This window comes from Semicossyphus pulcher, unplaced genomic scaffold (genome assembly GCF_022749685.1).
Source record: "Semicossyphus pulcher isolate SPU_LCO1_2020_fin unplaced genomic scaffold, fSemPul1.0.p SCAF_7, whole genome shotgun sequence".
Lineage (NCBI taxonomy): Eukaryota > Metazoa > Chordata > Actinopteri > Labriformes > Labridae > Semicossyphus > Semicossyphus pulcher.
Window position 1 is genome coordinate 22,712,508 of NW_027211748.1, and position 27,234 is coordinate 22,739,741.

The following is a 27,234-nucleotide window of genomic DNA, read 5'->3' on the forward strand; positions in this document are numbered from 1 at the left end:
CCCCGTCGCCGCTCTGTTAAACTGACTCTTTTTAGTCTTAATCTCACCAAAAGGCAAACGGCCACACATGAGCAGGCTGAATTTCACAGCTCAGCTGTGAATTCACTCCACTGTTTTTCAATGTAAAGCTCATGCTGTCACATTGTTTACCTGCTGTTATTCCTCCCCTCGTCCTGCACGCCCTGCAGCCTCTGGAGAATCCTCCCCTGTCCATAGACTGATGCGTGTGCTCTCCCAGGGGAGGTGAGCACCTGCTGTCAGCGTGCGAGATAGAGACAAGGCCGGGGACACAGGTGACGCAGGTATTCATACATTAACAGACCAAAGCTGCTGCTGTTTTCCGTCTCCTCACATACTGACAGGTCCGCTTTTATCTGCCGAGGTTCAAAGTGAGGACGGAGCTGCTTCACGCCGCTCAAACTACCCAGTTGGTCTTGCAAGGAGGACACACACACACACATAGACACGCTTACGCACCCACAGCCATTCCTCCTTCTCCTCCTCTCACCTTTGTTCGTCCATGCATAATTCTTTTGGGGTGGCTTCTCTCGCTCTCTCCCCTCCCGGTGTGAGAGAGCGCTCCCTTTCTTCTCTTTGACTTCACTGCGTCCGGAGAGGCAGTCCCTGGAGCCGTCTTTATTTTCCTCACAGATAGAAGTGGTTGGAGGAGGACTTCGTGAGAGTTCGGGGAGTTCTGAGTATCTTCATGAATTTCATGGACACCCACTGTTTGAGAGGGTTGGAAGAATGTGTCTTTGTGAGTCCAGGCATCTTTTTTTCTGTATGCGCATGTAAGTAAATAAGTGGTTTTTCTGGAGATTGTTTTGTCAACAGGGCTTGAAGTCGCTCAGCGCGCCTGTTCATTGTTGTGGAGAGTGGAGGGTGCGTGTGGGCGTGCGGCGGCGGCGCATCTCCCCGTGTTTGCCTGCTCGATGGAGGGTTACGGCAAGAAAAAAAAAGAAGATAGACAGGAAGCGACGAGGTGAATCGTAATTAAAACTTTCAGTCTCGTTAAGTTGGCGACAGCTCACAATCGATGGCGAGCATCTGCCTCCAATACTAACGACCTAAAGGATCATTTAAATTTCAGGGGGACAGGAAGTGGGAAATAATTAAGATATTTACGGCCTCAATTAATCAGGTCATGGAGAGACTTGCTGTAGGTGTACACATCCTACACAGAAATACAGTACAGCTGGAATCATGTGTTTTTTTAAGAATAATCCTCAACTTTACAATTTCTAAAGCTCTAATTAGCTCCCTGAAGCTACAAACTGTATCGCCCTATTATCTCTACTTACTGTACTGGAAACCACAGCGCCGCACGTAAAGACCACAGGTGAAATCCCAATTCTGCTTCTCCACAAGGACGCACACACAACAAATTCCCTGTGTTTTATTTCACATCGAACTCTAATGAGGAAATATTATCTCCCACGCGCTTCAAACACGAGCGCCCAATTATTTCCACTTACCGCGCTACAGGCTGAAGCATGCAGGCTAATGGCAGAACAACAGCCCTCCACAAAGGTGCCGGCGCAGTGTGAAAGGCTGTGACACAGATCAATACGTACACAAGAGGAAATTCAGGGCTTGAAAATGGTGTAAAAGATGAAAGAATCATGTTTCTGATGCTTCACAGGAAAGCTCTTGTGATAAATTTGTGTTCGGCTCGTGCAGGCGCCATGTTGATATTCTGCCCTGCATCCCGCCACCTGCCCCAGGCTTGTTAACAAGGTGCCCGGAGCAATGATTGCCTGGCCATCAAACTCCCAGCTGATAAGTTCCTCTGGGAGAGAGCTGAGCTCTGTCATTGAATTCACCCCGATCGTCTCCTCATGCTGTACGTTGGAGATAACCGAACCCAGCCTCACATCCTCTATAAGGGCCTCCATGACGCTTATATATATATGTCCTGTTCTGTACAATCCGTCGCCCCTAGCTTCATGTAAGTCCAGGATATCTCCTGTTAGCAGCACTTTACAGTTTGATGACTAGATTTATACACACAATTATCGTGTTGTAGCCTCTCGTCAAGATGGTGGCCGGTGAGACGCCTGTCACTTCCGATGTAGCAAGGCCGAGGAGCCAGATTGGCTGATTGATTGAAGCCTCGGAGAGCACAGAGGGTGAGGGACGCAGTGACAGGCCTGTGATTGACGCAGATGAGAGAGAGGAAAGCGGACAGGAGTAAGCAAAGGAGAGGATAGGATACTAAAACAATAGCGCGTTAAAGAGAAGGGATAGAGGGAGATTTAGGGAGATAGATGGGCCGAGGAAGGGACAGGTGGTGAGTGGGAGAGGTGGGAAAAGAGAGCGCAGAGGAAGAGGAGGGGGTGGGTAATCTTTTTTTTCTCCTTTCTTTAGTGTTCATCAAAAGGCGTCGCATAGAGAAAGAGAGACCGAGGGAGAGGTAGTGGAGGACGTTGAGGAGAAGATGAGAGAGAGGAAAAGGGTGAAAAGTATTCCAGCAGGAGCATCCTAACTTCAGTCATGCCCCAGTGAATGTGCTGACAGGGTCTGTCTGCGCCACGGCGGAGCAAGTGTCATACACCCAGACAAACCGCAGTGCGCCTTGCAGGACAAGATGAAGCCGGCACTGCTTAACCCAGAACACAAGTTCCACAAAGTATACAAACATTAGGTACACTTTTACAGAGTTTGTCCACAGCAAAATGAAAGTTATAAGAAACACTCCACAGATTTAAAGCATGAGGTTCAGCTGGTTCTTCATGAAGAATACTTTTAAAAACAGTTGAATTAAGTTTAGCTTAGTAGCTCTCTGAAGTCTGAAGCTCTTTTTGCACTGCCAGTTCAAGGCGGGATTATTACACCTCTGTTACGTTCCGTCTTTTATGTAAAACGCACAGAGGTGGAATGGTGGGGCGAAGTCGTTCCACCTCTGAGCCGGCATCGGAGGTAGTGACAGAGGCGAAACAGCGTCTGTGTAAACAGCAGAGCCGGCAGGGCAAAACAGCACCGTGTGTGTGTATTCTAAGCACGCACTGTTTGTTTACACCTCGTGTACATTTTGCTTCCGCAACGCTGGAACGCTGTGTGAAAACACACACTGGGGCGGCTTTACACCGGCGCTGGTTGGTCCAATATAAAATGACAAAGACTGCATGATGGCGGAGCTTCGTAACGGCACTGAGGCTGAACCGCAGTGTAAAAAGGGCTTGAGATAATCACTCTGATGATACCGTCATGACTGTACAGTATGATATGTTTCTTTATTAAAGAAAACTAGTCAGATATTGTTTTAATCAGGAAACTATAGGGGGCAGGGTTGCCAGGTTTGTGTGAAAAAACTTAGACTATAGGAAGTGGATGTTACCAACATTGGACGAGGGGGTGGATCAGTGTTGCTATGTCTTTATCCTGGTTGACAGTTCGCTGTGGTGGCAACTTGTACATAACATGAAGGGGGCGGCTGTGGCTCAGTGGTCGAGTGGGTCCTCTTCAATCGGAAGGTTGGTGGTTTGATCCCCAGCTCCCTCAGTCTACATGTTGTTGGGCAACCCCAAATTGCTCACGGTGACGTAGCCAACATTGTGTGAATGTGATTGACAGGCTCTTTACATAGCAGCCACATCAGTGTGGGAATGGGTGAATGTGACATGCGTTGTAAAAGCACTTTGAGTGGTTGCAAGACTAGTGCTCTATGAGTACAGTCCATTTACCATTTATGTAGCCATAGACTCAAGTATACTCGGCTTTATTGCGTGTTTTACTATAATAGGACCGTAATTGTTCACAAAATTAACATCATGCTGTATCGAGGGAGACTTTAAACTAGCGATTGAAACTCTTCAGGAAAATGTTTACTGAGATAAAAAATCCACGGTCACTTTTCAGTAGACTCAGATATGTATGTTAGAGTAATCCCCTGCTGAAAAGTCTCTGCAGTCTGCTGTGAACGCCAGGTTTCAGACAGACTTCTCCAGACGCTTCACTTTGTGATGTCACAAAGTGGAGGAACTCTATATTTGGGCATCTGCCCGAGACACAGCAGAACTTCCTACCCCTGGCACAGTTCAAGGACATGCCCACTCAGCATCTCAGTCTGCCTCAGAGATTTATTTTTTTCACTCTACCACACTGCTCAACGGCTCTGCTCTTCAAGTTGGCCAATCACAAGAAATCAGGCTTGTAGGGGCGGAGTTTCTTAAAGCGACAGAGTTGACTGAGTCGTTTCAGGCAGAGGCTGTATGAGGGCCTGCACAGAGCACCAGTGTGAGAATAATGAATAGTTTTTTAACTGTAAATGATGCTAAAGTATTCCACAGGTATCACAGAGTGAAATATGAAGCATTAAATGAGCATAATACACCCCTTTAACACTGGATCACTTTCAAAACCAATAGGCTATGTCGACTATGGACAGAACTAGGCCAATCAAAACCAGCTAAAAAACAAGCCTGCAAAACTCTATACGCTGCTTTCAAAGTCCAGCAGCATTGATATTGATGCCAAACGTGTTGTAATATCTACAAAGTAACACCAGAAATGTTTCTTGTGCCAGCATTAAAAGCAGTTTTCCCTAAACAGTCCTGCTTCAGGAGCTGTTGTGTGTCTGATGTGTTTGTAACTTCACTGTGTGATTTCCTTGAACAGCTCTTTGATCTTACTACTGACAGGAGGGCGTGTGTGTTTATGGGCATGTGAGTCTCGTGTCCATGTGTGTTCTTGCTCAATGATTTTGTTTTGTAAGACTCTGGTATGAATACAAAATTCGGAAATATGGATTTTTATTTAGAGAGATTATTCATGTAGTTTGCATGCAAAATAAATCTACCCGACCCACGGAGAACAAATTCACCCTGCGGCAACAGTAGCTGCTGAATTCCCGCAGACCTGGCAACCCTGGGTTTGTGGTCAGTCTCTAAACTCTGGGGAAAATGTTCTGAAGTGTTAAAATATAAGCCTGAGAGAGACCAAGGCAAACAGACACTAACTGTCCTGGATTGTTAAAACCGCAGGAAAGATGGTCGGCCCGCCAACACAAGCTATTAGACGACCTTTAGAGCACAGCTGGACGGTCCTGTCAATCATCAAAGACAAAACACATCCCCTCCAACCTGCTTCGCTCCCCTTAGGGCGATGCTGCACTTCCTCTGCCAATGAAGAGGATTTAAAAGGGTGCTTTTACCACAAATGCAATTATATGTTCTCAACAAAATACAGTAAACTTAAATATGAGAGTGTAGGCCGGAGTCTTACACATGCTAGGAAGCAAATGTCCTGATATATTTGTCTCTAATCTCAATTTACAGATTCTACATTTCTGTGTAGGACGTGGATTTTAGGGATGGCAAGTGTTCTGGTTTCCGTTTTTCTAAGTAATTTTGACCAATGTGTCAGCAGGCTGCGGCGTATGCAGGAAAAACAGTCCGCGTGGAGAGCAAAAGCAGGCGGAACGTAACCCACCGTAATGACATCACGGCTCCCATCAGTGTCATCTGATGATGATTTAGCTTCTTATTAATCTCTATAAACAGACATCTGCATGTTAACGGCTAACAATCTGTTGTGGATCTAAAATTCAACTTGATATAAATTCCTTTGATGCCGTTAAGTGTTCAGATTTCCCTACTTCCTTGAATGCATCGGATCAATCGGTTAAACAAACATGCATTTTAAAAGTAGTTTTCTTCTCCTCTTGAGGACAGACCTGACAAAGCTTCATTTTGACTTTTTACGATCAGCATCATGATGTTGGCAAACTTAAAGTAATAATCTCAAACCTTTTCATTTAAATAAATGTCTGTTAAGTCTCTATCTATCGCCGAATGAGGTAACACAATAGTGACTGAGCCTATGGCCCACTGATGAAAGCCTTTGCATTTGCAGTATTACAGACTGGGTGTCTGTGGCGACATTAGCAGGAAAAATCACAAGCGGCGCCCAGTTAGTGATGCGTTTTCCAGAGAGAGTAGACATCTGGACAAACTGTGAAGTGTGCTCCTGTGTTTACCGATTATCGCCAGGTGGTGCTTAAGAGCACAAAACTGAAATATTCAAGATTGTATCTTTAAGACCAGTTAATTAAAGTCAATCACAAGAAAAAAGGTCCTTTTTCTGTAAACAATGCAGCAAGTGGAGAAGGGAGTCTTGGCTGGAAGTTGTTTATTAACCGCCAGCTACACGTCCGTCATGTTCACTGTTGTCCACAGAGGCTATATCGTCGTCAGACTGTAGCCGATGGGATCCAAGATTGACAAGTCTGCTGCTTTAATTCTGACTATTCTTTCAAAAATCTGTCTCACGTGAGTCCTCTAATGCTCAAAAGTGCTGTATCAAACTGCTGAAGTGCCCCTTTAAACAGTCATTTTCTGAATCACACATCGTTTTCTGCAAACATATTAATGATAAAAAGGTTTTTATGTTAATTCAATGTGGCAAATAGTCACATTAGTGCCTTGTCAGATGCGTGGGCTGATGTAACTGAAATACCAGTGATGTTTGCCTGTTCTCATCTTAAAACAAGCGCTCTGATTGATATCTGACATTTTGATTTGGCGTAGGATTTTCATGTGTGTCTTGAGTGCTGAAGAGACACGCTGAGAGACTGAGTCAGAAGCATGAGAGCCGAGGAACCTTTTATGTCGCTCAAGGCGCAGAGCAAAACAAAGTGCATCTGCATCTACGACTTGCATCTGTATTGACATTCTCTAACTAACTGATCAAAGCACAATATTAATCCAGCTAATTAATCACGCATCAAAGTGAAATGAAGCCAGTTTCAGTCCCTTTCTGCTCTGCAGTCGCAAATCCTTGACAGTTGTTCTCATTACTAAATGCTCAGAGCGTTTTCTATTACTGTTATCCTATCTTTTTCCGTGCAGAATAGTATGATGATAACTTTGTCCCCGTCTATCTAATAGATGAGAAAAAAAAAACACTTGGGTCATTATAAAGGTATAAATGAATGTGTGTTCTGGGCCTAAGAAGCCCCCTGTGCTTGTGAAAATGTGATTGCTCTGTTAAAAGGTCCATCCTGTCTGCGTGTCTGCGAGTTCTCCTACCTGTCTATGTCGCTGCACTTTTAATTAACGCAGTGCAATGATTAAAGTTTTAACTTAATTATCTTTATCTTTTCTCTCAGGGTGTTCAGCCCTCTGCGGGAAACTGAATGAGACGCTTCGCAAGAGGAGAGGGAAAAAAACCAGCGGAGGGAGGCTTGGTGAGATAGACGAAGACATTAGGGGGGGAAAAAAAGAGAAAGACGGAGTGAGTGACACCTGCCCTCCAGCTCAGTGTGAAGGGCACAGCATGCGAGAGTGAGAGGAGGGGCATGAAAAGAGGGGAAACAGAAAGGAGAATGAAGACAACCGGAAAACAAGGCCTGCCTCACAGCAAACCTCGCTCAAATTAGGACATCTCGCCACAAGACAAGATGATTACAAGAAATCTGCTCCTATTGGTTTCCCTCTGCCTGTGGGAGGGGCTTTTTGGAGGTGCTGCAGCCAGTAAGATCTTACGGAGAAGAGGAGTGGGTGGATCACACATCGTGAAGCTAGTGGACAGCAGAGCTATGGACCAACGGGATGCAAGCGTGGATGCAAATTCAATGCCCGTGGTTACCCTTAAAAACCTGATGAGCCACGAGCAGGCGGGCGACTCTGGGTCTTTCTCTTATTCTAAGATATTGCAGAGTCATGCTGCTCCACCGGTAGCTAGCAAGGAGAGGCAACCTTACAAGCCCAAGCGTGAGGTCGACTCTGTCAGTAGAAAAGAAGGGACTTCGCACGTCGTAGCCACCAACAAGGAGTTAAACCAGGACGCTAAGAAAGTTAGGAATAACACCAAGAACTCTGAGACTTCTGCCAAAACGGGAAGGTTGGAGAAAGCATTCGCTATCCATCATAAGCCTGAAGGACACACCAATAAAACCAGGTTTAAATCAGGGTCTAGATCCAGGAGCAGACCTGATTTGAATGTCCACACCACAGGGGTGCCAGGGAAAGGATTCAGCGTAGATTCGAGCCGAAAGCTGAATCTCACTGGGAGTTACGGGGTTCTGAAGCTGCTCTCGAAGGAGAACTTAGTCAGGATCGTCAATTCCCAAATGCAGAGCGTTCCCAGCCTGAGCTTCCCGAGCAAGGGTAGCCGGAGCAGGAAGAGAGATTTGATTGACGTTAATCACGGACAGTTAGAGGCTCAGAGAGTGCAGAGACAAGATATGGCTGTCACTCAGCTTCACACTGGATTTGATAATCAGACAGCATATCCTTACGTAAGCCCAGTCCCCACTCCAGATCTTAATCGAGACCAGGGCGCCAACACTCATAATAATCCTCTAACTGAAGTCAATCCAGCTTTAAGTAAAGGGCAGGGCGTCTTGGGAATGCAGGGTTCAGATAGTGGAGATAATAAGAGCAAACACCTCGTCCGATTACTGTCAACACCTCGCAGCGAGGTCAGCCTGAGCCCAGAGAAAGAAGTAATAGTCAGCCAAACAGAGCCACCATTTACATCGACAAAACACTTCCCTCTGTTTGCTCCCTCTGAAACAAATGATTCTCCGCCGTCTGTGCTGACAATGCAACCCCTGGGAGTAAGACCGGGGAACAGAGCAGCAGATTCCCATAGAGACCCATTAACAGAGTCAGTTCACTCTGCTCAAACAGAACCCAGCACAGCTCAGTACCCTGCAGATGAAGACAACAAACTTGTCAACAGCAGTCATGTCCTGAGGCTCCATCCGGCTCGCGAATGGAGCCACGATGCTGAAGACGCTGGGTTGCAAGCTGTCGATCCAGAAAATGGGAAAGGCCTCGTGTTTGAGGAAGCGGAGGAGTCGGAGGCGGCGGAGGAGGTGCCTGACCGAATGGAAAAGACGGGGCCACGCTCTCGCAGCAGGAGGAGCTGGATCTGGAACCAGTTCTTTGTGATTGAAGAGTACGCCGGGCCAGAACCTGTGCTCATCGGACGGGTAAGGAAAAAGAAAACCTTCATTCAACATTTACAAAGGCTGTGAACTATTTTATGAATGTTTTATGAATATTTAAGACACTGTTACAAGCCTCTTACACGGCTTATTTAACCTCAGGTCTTCAGGTACACATCTTACTGGAGACTAGTTAGCATAATCTAACCTCGGAGTCACACACTGAGTTTTTTTCTGCATTGTTATGAAGCTACAATTGGAATTGATTTACATTGCCTCCCTGCGTTGCGGTGCCTTCAAGGTAGCCGTAAAAACTCCAATGAATCAATGGCGCATTGAGGCACAACAAAAAGCCCCATATCACATTTACCCAAGGGGCTAGTCATGATCACTACCAATCCACGCCGGCCAATGGGAATTGACATATCCATGAGAATTAATAGCCTTACTTTTTCCTTCCAACATTGATCCTCGGCCCAAGGCGAGAAAGCAAGAGTAGTCGGAGTGTTCCCTCATTTCCCTGTAGGTCAGGCCTGCCAGCTCTCGTCCCTCATGGTCAGAGGTCTGCAAGGTCCCACTAATGCTATTTCATTTGGACTGATTTACACTTGGTTTGACAGGATTTATCACCGCCTCCTCCCTCAGCACAACACACACAGGGCTGCAGTCCTCATGCTCTGCAACGTAATTTATTACAATCATTGACTGGGCACGTCTCACCCTCACTGCCTGATGCACACTCCCACCTCCTACTGACGGAGCGAGCAGATAAGCGCGGAGGAGGTCACGTGGGCCGTACAGAAGGTGTCTCAGAGTCCAGCATTGTAATGGCTTCTCTCTCAGTCCTCAGCATGCGCCAACTGTCTCAGTACCCAGCTGCGGTAGATGAGCTAATTTATAAGCCTGTGTGGCCAGTTTGCTGAGCAAATGAATAGTAATGATCCCTGTGTGACTGCTGCAGGCTGTTGGAAGCCACATAGTGAGAAGTAAGTGTGCAAATGTGTGAGTGCTTGAAGTTGAGCTGGTGGTTAAGAGCTTCAGCTCAGTAGGAGATCACTCACACTCAATAGACAGAAAGGTTCACATTGCTTTGTGTTCTTGTATTTTAATATCCAGGTGCACACAGCTGGGCAGGACCTGCGGGCTTCACGAGCAGCCTCTCTTAGTGCGAGGGATGATTAGCCAACATTTAATTTGGTTGTTTTTGCCGTCGCGCGATGACTGATGATGCTCCGACCGAACGCTACAAAGCACCGTTAGCCGCCATAGAGAAGATGCAAGAGCTAACGGTCCAGCTTACAGATGGCACTGTGTGTAAAGCCATTAGTGCCAATCTGCTGTGTCAAGCAGGTATTGATGCCAGCACATTGTATGGCACTCAAGGAGGGAACCACGCCAGGCCACACACACATGCCCATATGATAGTGCTGACACTTGGAGTACGCCCAGAAAGCTATTGTGACTGTGTGTGTTTGTGTGTGTGTGCTGGGCTGGAGATGCGTATGATTAGTCCCACACTGTATTATACAGTGACGGCACACATGAATAATGCTCTTATAGATCTTAATACGCTTATGAATTTTTAATCTCCTGCTCTGCTCCATGTAGGCTGGCGCTATAGGTAGAGAGATCAATGCGGACACGCTGCCTTGTTTTTTCTCCATCAGGGACCTGATTGTGCTTTAATGGAGAGAGCTGCGATGGAGGGTGCGAAGAAAAATTCACTGTACGGGCCAAGACCGGCTCCACCTGCCAGATCCAAACACCGAATTCAGACTCAATCAGCCACAAACACTGTTGCCTGTGACTCACAACACGTGTCTCGCTTGCTGTTGGCTGTACCGCGTCTGCACACACACACACACACACACACACACCGTGTACATCTAAAGGTGTGATCTGTGTTTAATTGCGGGCTCCCTTTAACAAGCCGCCCGCTAACACTGATTCATGCTGTGTTTTTGTGTGATCGCAGAGAGCTCGGTTTGGATAAATCTCCACTAAAGCTGGAAACAAGAGCCAGGACTCTAATCTGTGATGTCAATGCGAGACAAAGGCTCTGCAGCTAAACTGATAATGAATTTGCGGCCAACTTTGTGGACGCACTGACAGCACACGGTGTAGTTTTCGAATAGATATTTATAAGTCCTTTCTCTGATTTCAAATTGTTAGAAAGCCGTATGAAAAGGCCCGGCTCATTTGGAATTAAATCTAAAAAGACTCGAGCCAACGAGTCACCAGCTGTCCGCTCACTGTGGCGGGAGCGCCGCTTGCTATGTCGTAATACCGTCAGAGATCTGAGCTTTTGTTTACTGTGGCATCTTGTTTTTGGAGAATTGTTATGGTTCACAAGAGTTGCCAAAAAAGGGCATGAAACATTCTGAGTGGTGAATTGTGTGACTCAGTTTTTTGCCCTCTATCAACACGCCCTGTCTCTCTATCTCTCTCTCACACAAACACGCACACATTCGCTCACACAAACGCGCGCGAACACAGACTCGCAGACGATGCCGTGTTACTATATTTTCTCACGCCGGAGTGTCTCTGCCCCGTGATAATTGTGAATTTAATTGATGCTGTCACATGGTCTGTAATGGGGTTTCAAGTGATTGCAGAGGCAGTGTGAAAGAAACACAGATTTTTCTTGAGGAGAAAAGGCGCCTCAGCAGAGCTGGGATTAAGAAAAAAACACCACTTTCTGATTAGCTTTTCTTCCATCCTCACTGCTCTCTTGAAATGCAAACTCCCTAACACCTCATGTGGGGAGAAAACGTGACATATATAATCGTTTCTTCCACCCTGAGAGGAAATTTCAGCTTTTCCATCTGCTCTGTTTCACCTTTAGAACAACTCAAGTGCTTGAGCTACCTGCGAAGTTACTAATACGCATATGTAATTCACCAGTGCAACAGGAAATGAGCTTAGGCTATCATCATTAGCATATCATTAACTTGAGCATGAACATACATAATTCATAGATAGCGAAATATTCCTGTTGCACAATTAACATTATTGTCCTAGCCGCACATGACACTCGCACGACAGCACAGCATGAATAAGAAACACGCAGACATCAATGTGAATCAGTAATTAAATACTTTGTGTTAGATTCTGACACTCTAAACAATACCAGCCATCCCACAGCAGCGTATACTTTTCTCGTGAATCATTCATTAACACTCAGTGCTGAAAATTGCCCTACAAAATGCAGTTAAAAGACTCCTGCGGCCCGAGGGCATCAGAAGATATATAAATAACACGGTTATTGACCGGCGTGTTATTGGTGCCTCCTGCGCCTCCGTGCGGCGCCTCTGGGTTCAACGTGCGTACACATGATATTGTGAAAGCGCCCGCGGGAAGTTGACGGTGTGATGCAAGGACGAGAAGGAGGCTGTCACAGGAAGTTAAGGGCTGGTGTTTGAGACGGTGAAAGCGTGCATGCACACATAATGTTTTCTCTGATGCTCACTCTAGCAAAGGCACTCTGTTAGTAGCTGCAAGCCGGTGATGGAAAGTAACTAGGTAAATTTTTTCAATGATTTATGTTTTTATAAGATTGTACCCTCTGTTTCACACTCGGTTTGCAGATTTTACTTATAAAACCGATCAACAAATAGGATACAATGGTTGTGTCTGCAGTAGTAATCCAATAACATCTGTATTCTGCATATTGTGTACTTTTATTTGTGACCATTTAAAGGAGCATTCCACAGATAGCATGATTATTAAAGTCGAGCTGAAACGGCATTTCGTGAGTATCTAGCTTCCGTATCGTGACGTATTTCCGAGTGAAACAGGACGTGCAGGCGGGACATATCATTAGAGGGGTTTGATTTGATCGTTAAGAAGTGGGCGTAGACAGACGTTCTCCACAGCGCAGTAGCTAGCTAACTGACCGAGCGTTCTTGGTGCTCTGCGGCTAAATGTCAGAGAGCCGTCATCCTTCTGTGCCGTAGCCATCGTTAGCGCCGCTAAATGAAGTGCCTGATCTGAGTGACGTTTGCTCTGCGTTTAACGATGGTGATGTGCGAGGTACAGGTACGGCAACACCACTGAGACAAACCACACAAAGAACTACACGAACAGAGTTTATTGTCTTTTGGATTTTAGAAAAGAAAAGAAAATTCATCACCTGCCTTCAGAGCAAAAGTAGTGAGTAACGAGGACATTTATAGAAGTGTAGTGGGGTAAAAGTAATACGTTTTCCCAAAAATAATACTCAAGTATTATCTGTTTGTTTTAATTTATCATCAATCAGTGAAATAAGAGTCTGCTGTGTGATTCAGAGGCACCAGCTTGATCAATATATATACACACACAGTCTGCTGTAGTGTTAATTAACAATATTGAGAACATCTGGCTGAGGCGGAGTGATACACAGAGTGAAAAGTCCCAGTGATGTTGTTCTCTATATCAGCACTCAACGCCTCTTGTCCAATCAGATTAGTCAGAACTAGCTGTCATAACAGTCGAGTACTCTGCAGGTGCCGTGGAGGGAGAGAACTAATCTTGTACTCCAGCTGTAAACCTGGTTATCTCTGCTTGGGCTTTGAATGTTATCAGAAAGTGACGAAAAGCTTGTGGCCGTTTCACAGACAGATGTGTCTGACCAAATACGCAGCTGAGTTGCATTATGGGAAGCGTAGTATCCCATGTTTTTGGAGCTTGATTTACACTTATAGTCCAAATATCCTAACCACAATCTTTTTATATCAAACTCAAACTTAATGAAAGTATAGATAGAGTAAAATAAAGTAATAATCCTTAACATTTCTATATAACAAAACTCCTTACGGCTGGTATTTCTTCTGATATAGCAATGAATTGTTTTTACATTTATTACTTACGTCTCCATATTCTATTTGAGAGCGATTCACAGGAAATAACTGAAGCACATGGTGGAGAAAATTACTCATTTCATGCAATTTGTGTGCTGCTGCATTTGTGACATTGTGCTGTTAACTAGAGGAGCAGAACAACGTGTTCCAGGCAAACATAAGAGTACAGCTGCAGAGAAATTCACTCTTCTTCTCCTGTGGTATTTCTGACAGCTCGAATTGTGTTCATGGATAAAAGCTTCATTTCACGTCGCACTCCTGGAATATTAAGCATTAACACCAACAACCATAACTTCAGTGACATAAATCTTTAAAGTCTGTCTCTTTTCTCACTGTTTTTCGGTTGACGTCTTCGGGGGTGCGTTTAAAAGTCACCCAGATTACTGCTCTAGCATATGGTAACTCAAGCATAAATTGAGGTGTAGAATTAAAAGTACTGAGGTGAGTTTCTTGCTCGATTTGATTCCTGTTACCCTGCAGCCATCCTGCCTGGTATTTTAAACCAGAGTTCTTGTCCGAGCCGCTGTAAATCACAGGTGCTGTATTCCCAGTCGTCCCGTGTGCACCGGGAAGCTGCAGGGTGCGTTACCGTTGTCTGCTTGCCTGGCTCTGGCGATGACTCCATGCCTGCTCGCTGCCAGCATTCCCCGCTGAGTCCCCCCACCGCCACATTATTAAAACATCCTCCTCCTCCAAAGGATCGGTGCCAGCCATGTAAACACTAACACTCCCCTGGTGCCCTGAGCTAACTGGTTAGCATTAACAGCAACAAGGAAGCAATCAGCAAACTCAGGCAAAGCTGCCAGAGAAATATTCTACATAAGATGTCTTCCAGTTTCACGACACTCAGTGAATTTAGTTATAATGTTGTGATTTTGTATTGTTTACATATCTGTGAACGTCTGCTTCAGACCGACACAAGAAGCTGCTCTGCTGTTAAACACGTTGACGTGCGGGATCTTTGCAGTTTTTTTTGGTAAGTTCAGTGTGTGTTTTGGCTACTGCAGCTCCCCCCGCCGATCTCTACTGCACAGCTCTGGCTCCAAATGCCATCACCATCGCAAGATGGCAGAGTCCGTCACCTGAGTTATTTTGGCATCAATTTCAAACAATGAGAGCACATGGAGACGCGTCGTCCATACAGTCATTGGTCATGACAGTCAGCTGTGCAAACTTGGAGGATGACATTGGACTTCATTTAACTCTAGCTACAGCTTTAGCTTTTAAGTGTGGGCACAAAACTCAGAACTATATAAAACATCATTAAAAAAATACATTGGAGCGGGACATTACTGGGAATCTCCACCGACACTGTAGCATCAGACGAATGTGCGCGACACGTAAGCGTCACGGCAGCATCTATTTCACAATCTACACCGGCTGCGACTGCAGAGATGAGTCTCAAAGTTAGCCAATGTAGTTGCGATTCCTGGACATACATAGGGGTGGCAGTGGCGCCAAAAAGTGTGCAGTCTGCTGGAAACAGTAATAATTGTGCATAAATTCTGCATTAATGTAGGATGTAGAAGTCAATTGAGTATGAGTTAATAGGATTGGTATACCCAGATGTTGAGGAGATGTACATATTCAGTCTTTCAAATGAATCTTGCCTGCCCATCAAAGTATGCAAATGAAGAGATCACATGTTTAACATGGATTCCTTGGTTGTGTGCATGTATTTACAAAGCAGTCAATGGCTTTCTACACTTAACTGAAGCGCAGCAGCGGAGAAAAATAGACTTAAAACAAACGGAGCAGCAGAAAATGACTTGCGTCATACGCCCGCCTCCCACGCAGCGTACAAGGCTGCTGTAGATTGCAGCATTGAACATTGGAGCGGTTCTATCCCGGCACACGTGTGTCAAAATCAAGCTTCAAATACGATGCCTGTGTAGATTCCCCGTTAGGCTCATGTTGACTGATAACTCTTTCTGATTTCAACTTTTGTGGGCAAAACTATTGCTACTTTTACTTTGAATATACAATGTAAAATATTCTACTGCTGCTGTATGCAGGTGCTTAATCCTCTTCACTGACCTGAAAGGAAGCTGGCACATTTTGATAAACACACAAACACTTGTTGATTCTACAAACATTTAGTTAAAAAAAATGGGTAAAACCCACATCATGTTAGCACAGAAGCACATCACAAAACACAGAGAGCTTGTAAATCCTTCTTCAAAGTCACAACTAATAACAGTACTCAGATAAAAGGGTCTTTTATGAAAGTGATGGGAGGAGAGCGGAGAGAGACACGGAGCCACGCAGACGTACTGTAAAACATAAGAAGAATGTGTGACGGTGCCAAGAGGAGGGCCGACACTAACTGTAAACACACACACCTCCTGACAAGGAACGCATCAATAATGATGTTTAAAAAAAAGCTGCTCTGTGTTTTCGTGTGCTCAAACTCTCCCTGCAGAAATGATTTAGCCTGCGGGTCCGAGCACAGCAGGGGTGAGACAGCAATTAGAGAGTGACTACAGTGAGGGAGGGAGAGAGGAGAGGGGGGATAACAAGACAGAGGAGAGCCGGATTACCATGCAGGAAGGAGGAGGGATGATGCGTAAGAACGGGGGTAAAACTAGAGAGAGGTTAAAAGAGAACAGTACAGTAAAGGCGGCGTTAATGGCATGCAGAAAGTGCAGCGCAAAGTGAGGAAAGGTTAATGGCTTACAACTGGTGGAGGGGAAGAAACGTGTGAGGCAGTTTAAGGAAAAAGAAAGGAGGAGAAGGAGTGAGAGATCACACACGTTTCTTAAGCTGACCTTACAGCCCTTCCCGGCCTCAAGCGTGCCGAAGAAAAGACAAACCGAGAGAAAAGAGGGTTATGAAAGGAGGCAGCTGGGAATCCAGGGCATGAGCGCGGGGACGGGCAGGGTTTACACAGAGGAAGATATATACGAGAGAGTTAGAGAAAGCAGTTAAATACCATTTTAATGCAAACCCCTGTGGAGGCCACATTCAAGTGTATCTCTGTGCTGAGTGGGTGCAGGATCACAATGAGAAAATAATAGACAGGATGACTGAGGGAACAAGGCTAGGAGAGAGGAAAGAAGAGGAAGACTGTAGCGTCTATTAAAGATGGAGCGCAAAGGCAACACAGGCTGCCTTTCCCTCCTTTACTTCCAATCTCCCTCCTCGCTTTATAGCCCGTGTTTTATCTGGGGATAATGTCGAACAAATCAGCAAAGCGAGCATCTGAATTTAAAGCATCCTGCTCCCACGGATGTGAAAATGGCAGGTTTTTTTTTTATTATTACAATTTTTTTTATCTCAGAGAGTATATGAACCAGTTCGAATACATCTCTCAACTTAATGTGAGATATGCATTCATAGATAACCCTGGAAATGTTGGTGTGCGTGTAACCATAGCAGACAAAGATATGAGATCACTTTGAAAAAAGCACATTTGCACAGACGCCATATTCCCTCTGACGTCAGGCTCAGGGTGAGAAGCTCAAACGCTGGTAAAGAACTGTGTTAGTCGTATAAATGTAGGAGATCTGACAAATCATAATTATTTTACTGCTTCCATTTAACATTTAAGTTTAAACAAACTTATTTCAAAACTCAAAAGTCCCTCAGAGAACAGCTAATGTTAGCATTTAGCCATTAAGCCATTTCTAGCAAATATTACAGTAAGCTAGGTAGTGGCATTTACTTTTGAAAGTGTTACAAGGCAGAAAAGGTGTTAACCAACTTCAACTGTTAAAAACAAGATATTTGATAACCTTGATCTACAACAGCTTACGTTAGCATTAAACATCTCCCATGCCAACACTTCAGATCATACAATACAATCAAAACATTATGCTGGCATTAAGCCCCTTTGTAGCAAATATTACTGTTAGCTAGGAAATGGGTGAATGCTAACATTACTTGGTGAAAGTGTGATACCATAAGAGAGAAAGGTGATAAAAATGTGTGTGAAAAACCATTAGCTACCACCGGACAACAGCTTAGTATTCGGCCACTTCTTAGTAAATATTACTTTTAGCTAGGACGATACTGGATGCTTTTGAAAGTGTTAAGATACAGGGGCATAAACAGACATAACTTTGTAAAAAAACAACAAAAAGATTAAATAGCTACCATCAGACAACAGCTTCAAGTAGCATTCAACCACTTTCTTGCTCACATTTACATTAGCAAATTAACCCTTTCTTTTGTATTGTACAACATAAAAAAGGTACCAGTAGCATTAAGCCACTTCCAAGCAAATATTACCATTAGCAAGGAGGTGGCTGAGTGCCAACAATACTTTTTGAAGAGCTATTAGTTAGCATATAAAATGTGTAACTAGACGTGTATAAAAAGAAACATGAAAACCTATCAGCCACTATTAGACAACAGCTAATGATAGCATTCCAACACTTCTTTGCTTACATTTAGCCTACATTGGCGAATTAAGCTTTGTCAAAAAAAATATTTGATAGCTACCATCAGACAACAGCTTATATTAGCAGTCAGCCACTTCCTTGCTAACATTGAAGTTAGCATATTAAGCCTTTCCTATTGTATTGTACAACACAATGAAAAAGTAACAGTAGCATTTAGCCACTTCCAAGCAAATTTTACCATTAGCAAGGAGTTGGCTAAGTGCTAACACTACCTTTTGGAAGTGTTGTTAGCCAGGATATGAAAGATGTAAGTAGACCTGTATTTGACATCCCATAAGCTACCATCAGGCAACAGTGTACGTCAGTATTCAACCACTTCCTTGCCGACATTTGCGTTGGCAAAATAAGCGTTTCTGAACGTATGGTACAACACATGCAACATTTTCAGCCACTTCCTAGCTAACTGTAGTTGTAGAGTGGCAGAATGCTAAACATTAGCTATTGTCTGTTGGCAGCTAATGGGTTAGCAAGTATGTTTTTTAACTTAAAAAATGGCCCAACGTCCCCCAGGATCTCTTTCCATTTCCTTTTCTGTTGCTTATCGATCAGAAAAGGGTGAAATGATTACAAAGTGCCTCAAACCCTGCATTTCTGCCTCTGTCCACTTAAACACGGAGCATTATAACATTATAACAGCAGTTGACCTACTGTGTGAACAGGGTGATTTGGGAGCAGGGGCTGGTTTATCGCCCGAGGTTAACCATTCAAGGTTAGCCGTGTCAATGGTGAGAAACTGTGCGTGTTTAGCTGGTGTACAGAGATGTGACGCAGGGAATATGTGAAGTGAAGAGGCTGGGTAGGGGTTGAATTCATGATTATGCATAGCCCAGTTTGAGCTCTGTGACCGTGACCTTGAGCTAATATTTATGCGTTGGCCCGGACCGTGCACTCCACTTCTCCCCGTGGCCCTGAAGGAGGCCGTGAGTCAGGGAGCTAAGGGCACAGGCGAGAGAGGAGGGCAGAGGAGGCTACAGAAGAGGAAGCCATATGACAGGGGGAGGGAGAGAGACAGAGTGAAGGGAATGAAGGAAAGAGCTGAAAGGTGACACAGCTCACCCTCAGGCGGACAGAGAGGAGCAGATTATTGCAGCTAATCATAGGATCTGGTCAGTTCATCATTACCAGTAAACACGTCAGATTTGAACTTCAGCACATTAATAAGCCTCCAGTTACCAGAGGCTGAGCTTTGTGGAGAGTCGATACTAGATTAACATTTTAATATAAACCTCAGTAAGCAAGCAGAGACTGATTATTTTGTTGTTTTTAATCTTAGCTTAAAGATAACCCAAAATCTCAGCACTTTATCAAAATCAGAGTATTAAATCATTTGCTCTAGTGTGGAGTACTCCCATGTTAACATTAATGATGTGTTAAATTAGGTTGTTGGAGAAGCTTCTGAGCTTTACTTTTCTTGGACTAAATTCAGGCACTAAAAGGCAGCAAAGTTGGTTATCTGCAGCTCTGGAAATAAAGTAAGAGACCACAAATTTTCCTTAAGTCAGCATCTCTCTCTACATGTTATGGTCAGCCCAATCCAGATCTGAACCCCACTGAAAACCTCCTGAATTCGATCAAGAGGGAGATGGATGGTCACAAGCATATCGAACAAAGAGCGGCCTAACATCACCCAACAGCAATGAGACAGACTGGTGGAGAGAATGCTGAGATGCATGAAAGCTGTAATTAAAAACCAGGTCGTTCCACCAAATATTGATTTCTGAACACTGCCTGAGTTAAGACATTAATATTCTGTTGTTTGTAAATGAGCCTGTTTCGTTGCATTATTCCAGCTCTGAAAAACATCTTTTGTTTGTCTTCACCAGTCGTCAGTTTCTGCAAATAAAAGATCTAAATGAGAATAATTTATTTGGAAGTAGAGAGAAATGTTGTTTACAATAATACAGGCTTCATTTTACACAAACCCATTAGTATGAATACTTTTGTTAAATATTATCAATTTAACAACAATGAATCATTCTTAAAATGAATTATGTTTATATACAAATTTTCTGCAACAGAAATTTTTAACGAAAATATAAGCCAGTGGGAAAAATGTTCACTGCATACACATAGACAGTCTAGCAAAATTGATTTTCCCCGCTGACCGTCGCTTTCCTTTTTAGACTGTTTGCCTTCATCTGAGCGTCGAATTTGTTTCTTTTTCTTTGGATTTTCACTTTTGAAGTTGTATCTGTAGTTATCGATCTTTTCATTGTTCGTTCAGCCAGAGTAGATTACTGCAATAACTGTTGTGTGTGCAATCACTTTTTTACTGTTTTTATTTAGTATTTATTATATATGCATTTATTTCATACCCCACTAACTGGATTGCTCAAACAAAGTTTCATTGTATAACATACAATGACAATAAAGGATCTATCTACCTCCCTCCCTCCCTACCTACCTACCTACCCATACACCCACCCACCCACCCACCTACCTACCTACCTACCTACCTACCTACCTACCTACCTACCTACCCATCCACCTACCCACTTACCTACCTACCTGCCCACCTAAAATGTAAAAAAACATAGCAGCTGTCATGCTAACATGCTGATGTTTAGCAGGGATAATATTTACCATGTCCACCAGTTTGGTGTGGCCTTTTGGTATACAAACACGAGCTAATGTTCTGTGTGCTCCCCTGACACGTGTCATGTTTGTTATGGGTTAGCGGCCTGAAATAGTTCCTCCCGCTGGCCCCACAAAGTAGCTCCAGGTTTTCTTGGCTAAAAAACTTTCACAAACATAAAACCTCACTTCAAATATTTATAATGAAACTTTCTTTCTAACAGGAAATGAGATTCTAACATCCCACAGTAAATACAGCAGCAGTATTTAAAGTGACGTGTTCACTCAACACGACGGTAGTTGATCTGTAAGCTCGTCTTCAAAGAATGAAACGATTATTTTCATGCAGTGAAATTAATTAGGATTCATGTGGATAGATATGAGAGGAAAGGAGTGTAAACAACTATGCTTGCTTCACATTCGGTCAAGTGTATTTCCTTTGTTCCGTGCCAACCACCAATCAATCCATCAGTAAATCTGTGTTTGTGTCGCAGCTTTCATGTACTTCAGATTAGTGCAGGTCAAAGGTCAAACCTCACCTGCCAATATGAAGAGGGATTTCAGCTCAATTATTTCACCACTGATGCCTTGTAGATGCTCAAAGATTTACACAGATGACAGCCAACAATAAGATAGATCAAGTACAGACTGTAACAATATAAATAATAATAAAATAGAAGATAAAATAAGATCTCTTTCTGCTAAATGCCCTTCAATGTTTTCCAGCTCATCCGCCTGTGTGCTGTTTGGTGCTGCAGGTAGCGCTGTGTGGGTTTATGAGAGCTCTTTCCTGAAAGCAGCCGCCTGCTGAGACTGAAAACACGTTTAATGAAAGCTTTGAGTGTGAAGCAAACAGTAAAACTGTGAGCTTTAAAGCCAGAATAACGAGCACAAAGACCCTGAAATACACTGTTAAACTGAGTCACTTCATTCATCATTGATGTGGATAAAAATACAGCGCTACGTTTCCCTGCATTGTAACATAACGTCAACGTTTATATAAATATTTTTTAATGCTCACTCATTGTGGAAGTGGGGCGGTTATTTGTGTCCAACAGAGGAGGGGGAGCATAATTAGGTCTGAGGGAGAGAGCAGGGTCAGGATGACAAGATAGAAGAAGAAGTAGGGAGAGGAGGATGGGAGTGGAACAGAAGGAGAGGAGGGAATCTCTTCAGCTTGCTGACAGATGCAGACACACTTGTTGCACTTAAGGCATTTAAGGCATGTCAGTCATACACGCACACTGATAAAGTCCTACAATGACTCACAATATTGAAATGAAGAAAAGTGAAGCCAAAATGCTCCGAGAAGCAAGCGCTGCCATGTTGCTCATTTCAAGCCAAAGTCGGCACAGTAGAGATTGGCGGGTGGAGCTGCAGCACTGACGTCCCGCCCCTTCAGGAACCCAAACAACGGTGAAGATCCCTCGGGGTCAACATATTTAACAGCCGAGCAGATTCTTGTGTTGGTCTGAAGCAGATATGGAAACTTTAAAGACTCGCTGTTTCTCCTCTACTGCGTGGTAACAGAACGCTGCAGGAGCCGTATTTGTCAACAGAGCTGTCAGTCATGACGTTACACCCGCTTTTTATAGCATCAAATAACTAATTAAAAATACACTTGGACGTAAATCAGCATGATAAGAACTAACTATAATGACAGACACCATGTTTGAGAAAAATGTATTTGACGTGTATTTTGATTTTATAGTTTGACTCATGTCCCATCTGTTAACATGGAGGAGGCGGGCTTTATGACCTACACTACAGCCAGTCAGCAGGGGGCGATAGAGAGGGTTTGGCTTCACTTTTAGGGAGCTGACATGTTGTCCATCTTTTTATACAGTCTGTGATAATACAGTGTAAAGTATATATAGTACACCCCCAACCTGGTCTCACAGAAATACGTAAAATGACCACGACTTCTCAGCACAGCATTATGTGTTTAATGTAATATGTTAAATTACATGCCGGCAGCACAGAAACATTGCCAATAGAAGGTCAATTAGGATTATTTGTTGTTGTGGGCACAAGAAATCCATGAAAGTCAGGATGTCGAGCGACGTAGCATTAATATAAAAAAAACAGACAGGAGACTAACAACATAGATGTGCATCTTAAAACAGTTTAAAATGCCATCAGTAAGAGTAAGGGCCTGTGTCCACTAACTGCTGGCGCTTTTTGTCGCTGCGCTCTCAGTTGACAATAGTTCAGCTTTTGGTACACCGCCGCGCTCCTCAATTTCACTTCTCCCTCACCGACCAACTAAAATCAAGAAGGGGCAGGACTTCTGATATCAAGGAGGAAAAGCTAATCCTTTTTATTTTTTTGTAGGGTACAATTTCCAGCTGTAGAGCTGCTGCTAACGCCAGGACACAATTGCTTTACATTGATGTTTTCTTTGTAAAAATGTATCTTGAATAGAAACAATTTAAAACAGACTTAACGGTCACCACAGAGGGACGCGGAAGTGCACCCGCATTTTCGTAACCTAGCAACAGTAAGCGCTGGTGAGAGGCGCTAAGAGATTGAGTGAAATTAATGAGTGTGATGGAAGCAGGCAAAACAAAACTAGGTCAAAACCTGGTATGTGGCTGACCGCATCAGGTCAATGTGCGCTTTTGTGGGCAATGTGTTACAAGGACTGTCCTTATGAGGCCGATGACAACGTGTTTGAAAGCAGGTGCGCGCTTCGGACGTAGGTGAGGACAGCGGACGAGCAGCGGAGGAGCAGCCCTGCCTACTCCCCAAACAAAGTATCCACAGCCATATAGACAGAGAGTCGCGGAGGTCCAATATGCTCCATGATCAGCCATTGCGATGTCGCAACTCTCTCTCTCTCTACGGCTGTGAATGTACAGTCAGTCAGTCAGTCACTCAGTCACATACAGACCCATGTGTAGGGCCGACCCCCTGCGGGCATGCCAAAAACTAAACATAGTCTTAGTCTTGGTTTTAAGGAGCGATCCACTTCAGTGCTGGTAGAAGGCGATGGATTACCTTATGTTACCTTAGTAACTTTACTGAAGTAAGCTCTTACATGAAAACAAACTACAACCTTTTTTCTAAACATAACGGAGTAGTTTTGCTGTCTAACCCGAACTAAAGTGTGACCTTTCACAAGGTGAACACCAGGTTGTAAAGGCTCTCTCTCTCTCCTCTGTGCATTTTGCATTGGATTTGTATTTCTTTAACCACATAATGTCATGTTTAGAGGTCATGGCATTTCAAGTATGTATTTGAGACTGCGCTATACTCACCATTTATCGTTTTCTATAATGCATGTGGGTATGTGATTATCTAGACTCCACAAACATGTTTCAACTGTAAAACACAATTTTTCAAACAATCTATTATAAAGTATAATTACAGTGAATTGCCTATTTCTATTCAGAGTCAAACACAACCTGCTCATTTGCGGCTGAGAAACAATCATAACCCTTGTCACAAGAAAAACAACAATCAACAATAACATGGTAATGAAGAGGATAATAAAACAGTGCCTGACATTCCCATTTATTCAGAGAGACACACACATAAACACACACAGGCCTTTGGTTCGTGATGGTAAAAGCCGTTCCTCTTGGCGGTGGCACGCGCTGGCATATATGTGGGCGATCTGCCCTTTAAACGTACAGCAGTGAGTTAAGCCTCCAGTGGCCTTTTCTAAACTCGTCTCCCTCGGCTAAAAATATGATGTGAAGTATCCAACACGACCACCAGAGTGGAGCTCGGGAAGCAATAAAACACAAACAATCACCCGACACACAAACACACACTCAAACATCAGCTGATTATGATAATGAAAAGCAGGATTTGCCTTCTCTGAGGCTAAAAGCTCCGTTTTGTCCTGAATTATGTATCGCAGAGGAAGGGAACAGTCGCTGGATGCATTGAAAAGCTAATGCCGCTAAAGGAAAAGTCTAATAATGATGAATAATGAATGCTCTGTTAGGAAGTGTGCGAGTGGGAGGAGGTGTGTGTTGGAGTGTGACAGAGAGTGATTTCGTGCTCTGTGTGTGTGTTGAAGCGGAGGCCACAACGTGCCCTGCAGAGACAGACTGAATTAGATCAAACCAGAACAGGGCAACATGTCCACAACCGCAAGTGAATTAAAGAGGCGATCGACGCGCACCGAACTTCAATGCCGGATCAATGCTAAACAATTAACTCCTGCTCCTCCTGGCGTCTTTAAAGCGCGTCTCTCTGAAAGACAAACAGACGGGGAGCGAGAGGAGACTGTTTTCAATAACGTCTGACATTTCACTATGAGCGCAGAACAAAAGGGAATTTCCCCCCCACACGCACACACGGGTTTGATTGAAAGTTCAGACAGAATTTAAAACTTGTCACAGTCTGTCGTCTGAAGACACAAGCGCTCCTCAGAGGCCGGCTGCAGTCTGCTCCTGTTTGTGCTGGGGAGGGGGTTTATGTTTGAGTGCCTCTGCGTAATTGGAGGGTGTTTTTGTCATGCGTCTGCGCATTGATTAGAGAGGAGCTGAATGAGAGCGATGCAAATGTGCATGCATGTGAGTGTCACACCTGTGAGGAACATCATTTGCATACTTTTATAGCCGTGGTTGTGTGGTTATAATGATTTGTCGTAGCCTGGCAGGGAGTGTTCACACATAATGACAATTATCGTCTTTGTGGGAATCGAGGTGAAATGATTAAAAGTTAGGGGATAATTGTAACTTGGGTTTTACTTTCAGAGTTGCACAGAAGCAGGAAACAGATGGTCACACAGGTTGTAAATAAGCCAGCAGAATATGAATGATCAAATCCACATGGAGGTAAAATCGCAAGTGTTTGCACATGTAGTAAATCTCCTCCTGTGCAGTCAGCTCCTTTCTCTCTCAAATAAGTGGCAATTGTTTGACCCCTTCTCTCTGTTTCCGCGTAAATAACGACCAAATGTATGACAGTGCGACCAAGATAATTATTCAGCCACTTATTAGGGACCGTATGCAAATTATTTCTTTGATCCCCCCTTGAGGATCCAACACTGTCTTGTCATGGGAATTGGGAATCATGTATTTGCTTGAGTTTTAATGACTGTCACGTATTTGATCTGAAACTGAGGCTGCAACTTCAAACATTGTTTTCATTCATCTTTTTAATACGATGCACCGATATATTCTCGTCGTATTTCGTAGTTCTTGTCATGATTTAGTCTTGTTTATTTATGTTATTTATGTTCCACTGTTAAGATATAGGCTGTGTTCGAAATGCCGTACTATACACTACATACTACATACTACATACTACATACTTTCTATGCTACGTACTATATACTATATGCTATATACAGCGTACTGCATTCAGCGGTAGTATGTAGTATGGAGGAGCTTTTGAAATCACAGCGATCAATGTCTTTGACTGGAAAACAGTATTAGTAGTATTTGACTCCGGTGTCTCTCACTGGGCTATTTCAAATATTATTGCTTCTATCGATTACAAAGAACACCAGATTTGATTGACAGTGGCTTTTTCCAGGGGCAAACTAAAAGCTTCGTCCATAGCAACGGTCAACTCTATAGCCTTCTTAAAATGAGCTAAGCTAGCTGTTTTTACTCACATTAAGTAGTAAGACACGGTGAACCGTACCAATGGAATCAGCGCAGCACCTGATTGAGGTTTTCTGTCTCGTCACTGTCAGTCTGTTGACGTTTTCTTTTCCATTCACCGTCTTTAAACACCGCCGTATCCTGTACTGTGTTCAGTGTAATGTTTACTTCATGTACTGTCTTCAGTTTTGTAGATCTCTCTGTTGTAGCCTTCAGTTTTTGCATCGTTTAACCTTTATAGCTTTCTCTCCGATGTTTTGTCTCTTTTCTTTTTTTCCCCTCTGTAAACAAATTGACATCAAATTTATCGGACTTCTTTCAGCGGATTGATATGATCACAGTTAGTCCTCCGGATTGTGTGATTAGAGCCACATCCCTAGCAACAGCTTGTTCTTCATAGCAACGGTCTGTTATTGAGAAATAAAAGACCTCGGAATGCCGTAATTAACCAATCAGAATCAAGTATTTAACACAGCCGTGTAAAAAGAGCTTTTACTCTCTGAATAATTTCCAGTACATACAGTACAACCACAGAATTTTGTTGCAATAACAGAAAACATTTTCTAAATTCAGCTGAATTAATTTAGTAAATTTGTAGCATATCCAGTAATAAATATGTAATAACTGCACATGTACTTAAAGCTCCTCTGAGGAACTTTCGGTTTGCGTTGATTTTGGTGAGCCCTGTGGACAAAGTGGTACCTCTTATCTCTTTGCTGATCTTGATCTTGAAAAATCTCATCTTTCCTTCTTTGAACATTCAAACATGTCACTCGCTGTGAAGCTTTGCTGTGGAAAATATAGAAAAGCGGCTGATTTGGCAGCATGAAGTTAATCGCCTCGTCTGACACCTACCCCCAGGCAGTGGTTACAGGCATTAGAAATAACTATAAAGATATAATGGATCTTGTCGCTGATGGTCTTGTTTGCTTTAGTAGCTCATATAGAGGCATCATTAT

At 43.6% G+C, this 27,234-nt stretch overlaps 1 protein-coding gene across 2 annotated transcripts in view; it reads left to right on the forward strand.

Moving 5' to 3' along the window:
- The window catches only part of LOC138611755 (uncharacterized), a 204,625-nt gene that overhangs the window by 64,256 nt on the left and 113,135 nt on the right, over positions 1-27,234 (forward strand). For both annotated transcript variants that reach the window (XM_069684984.1, XM_069684982.1), the window contains one exon: positions 7,109-8,938. In XM_069684984.1, the coding sequence (XP_069541085.1) occupies positions 7,400-8,938 (1,539 nt within the window). In that variant the 5' untranslated portion in view covers positions 7,109-7,399. The remainder of the gene's footprint in view (positions 1-7,108; positions 8,939-27,234) is intronic.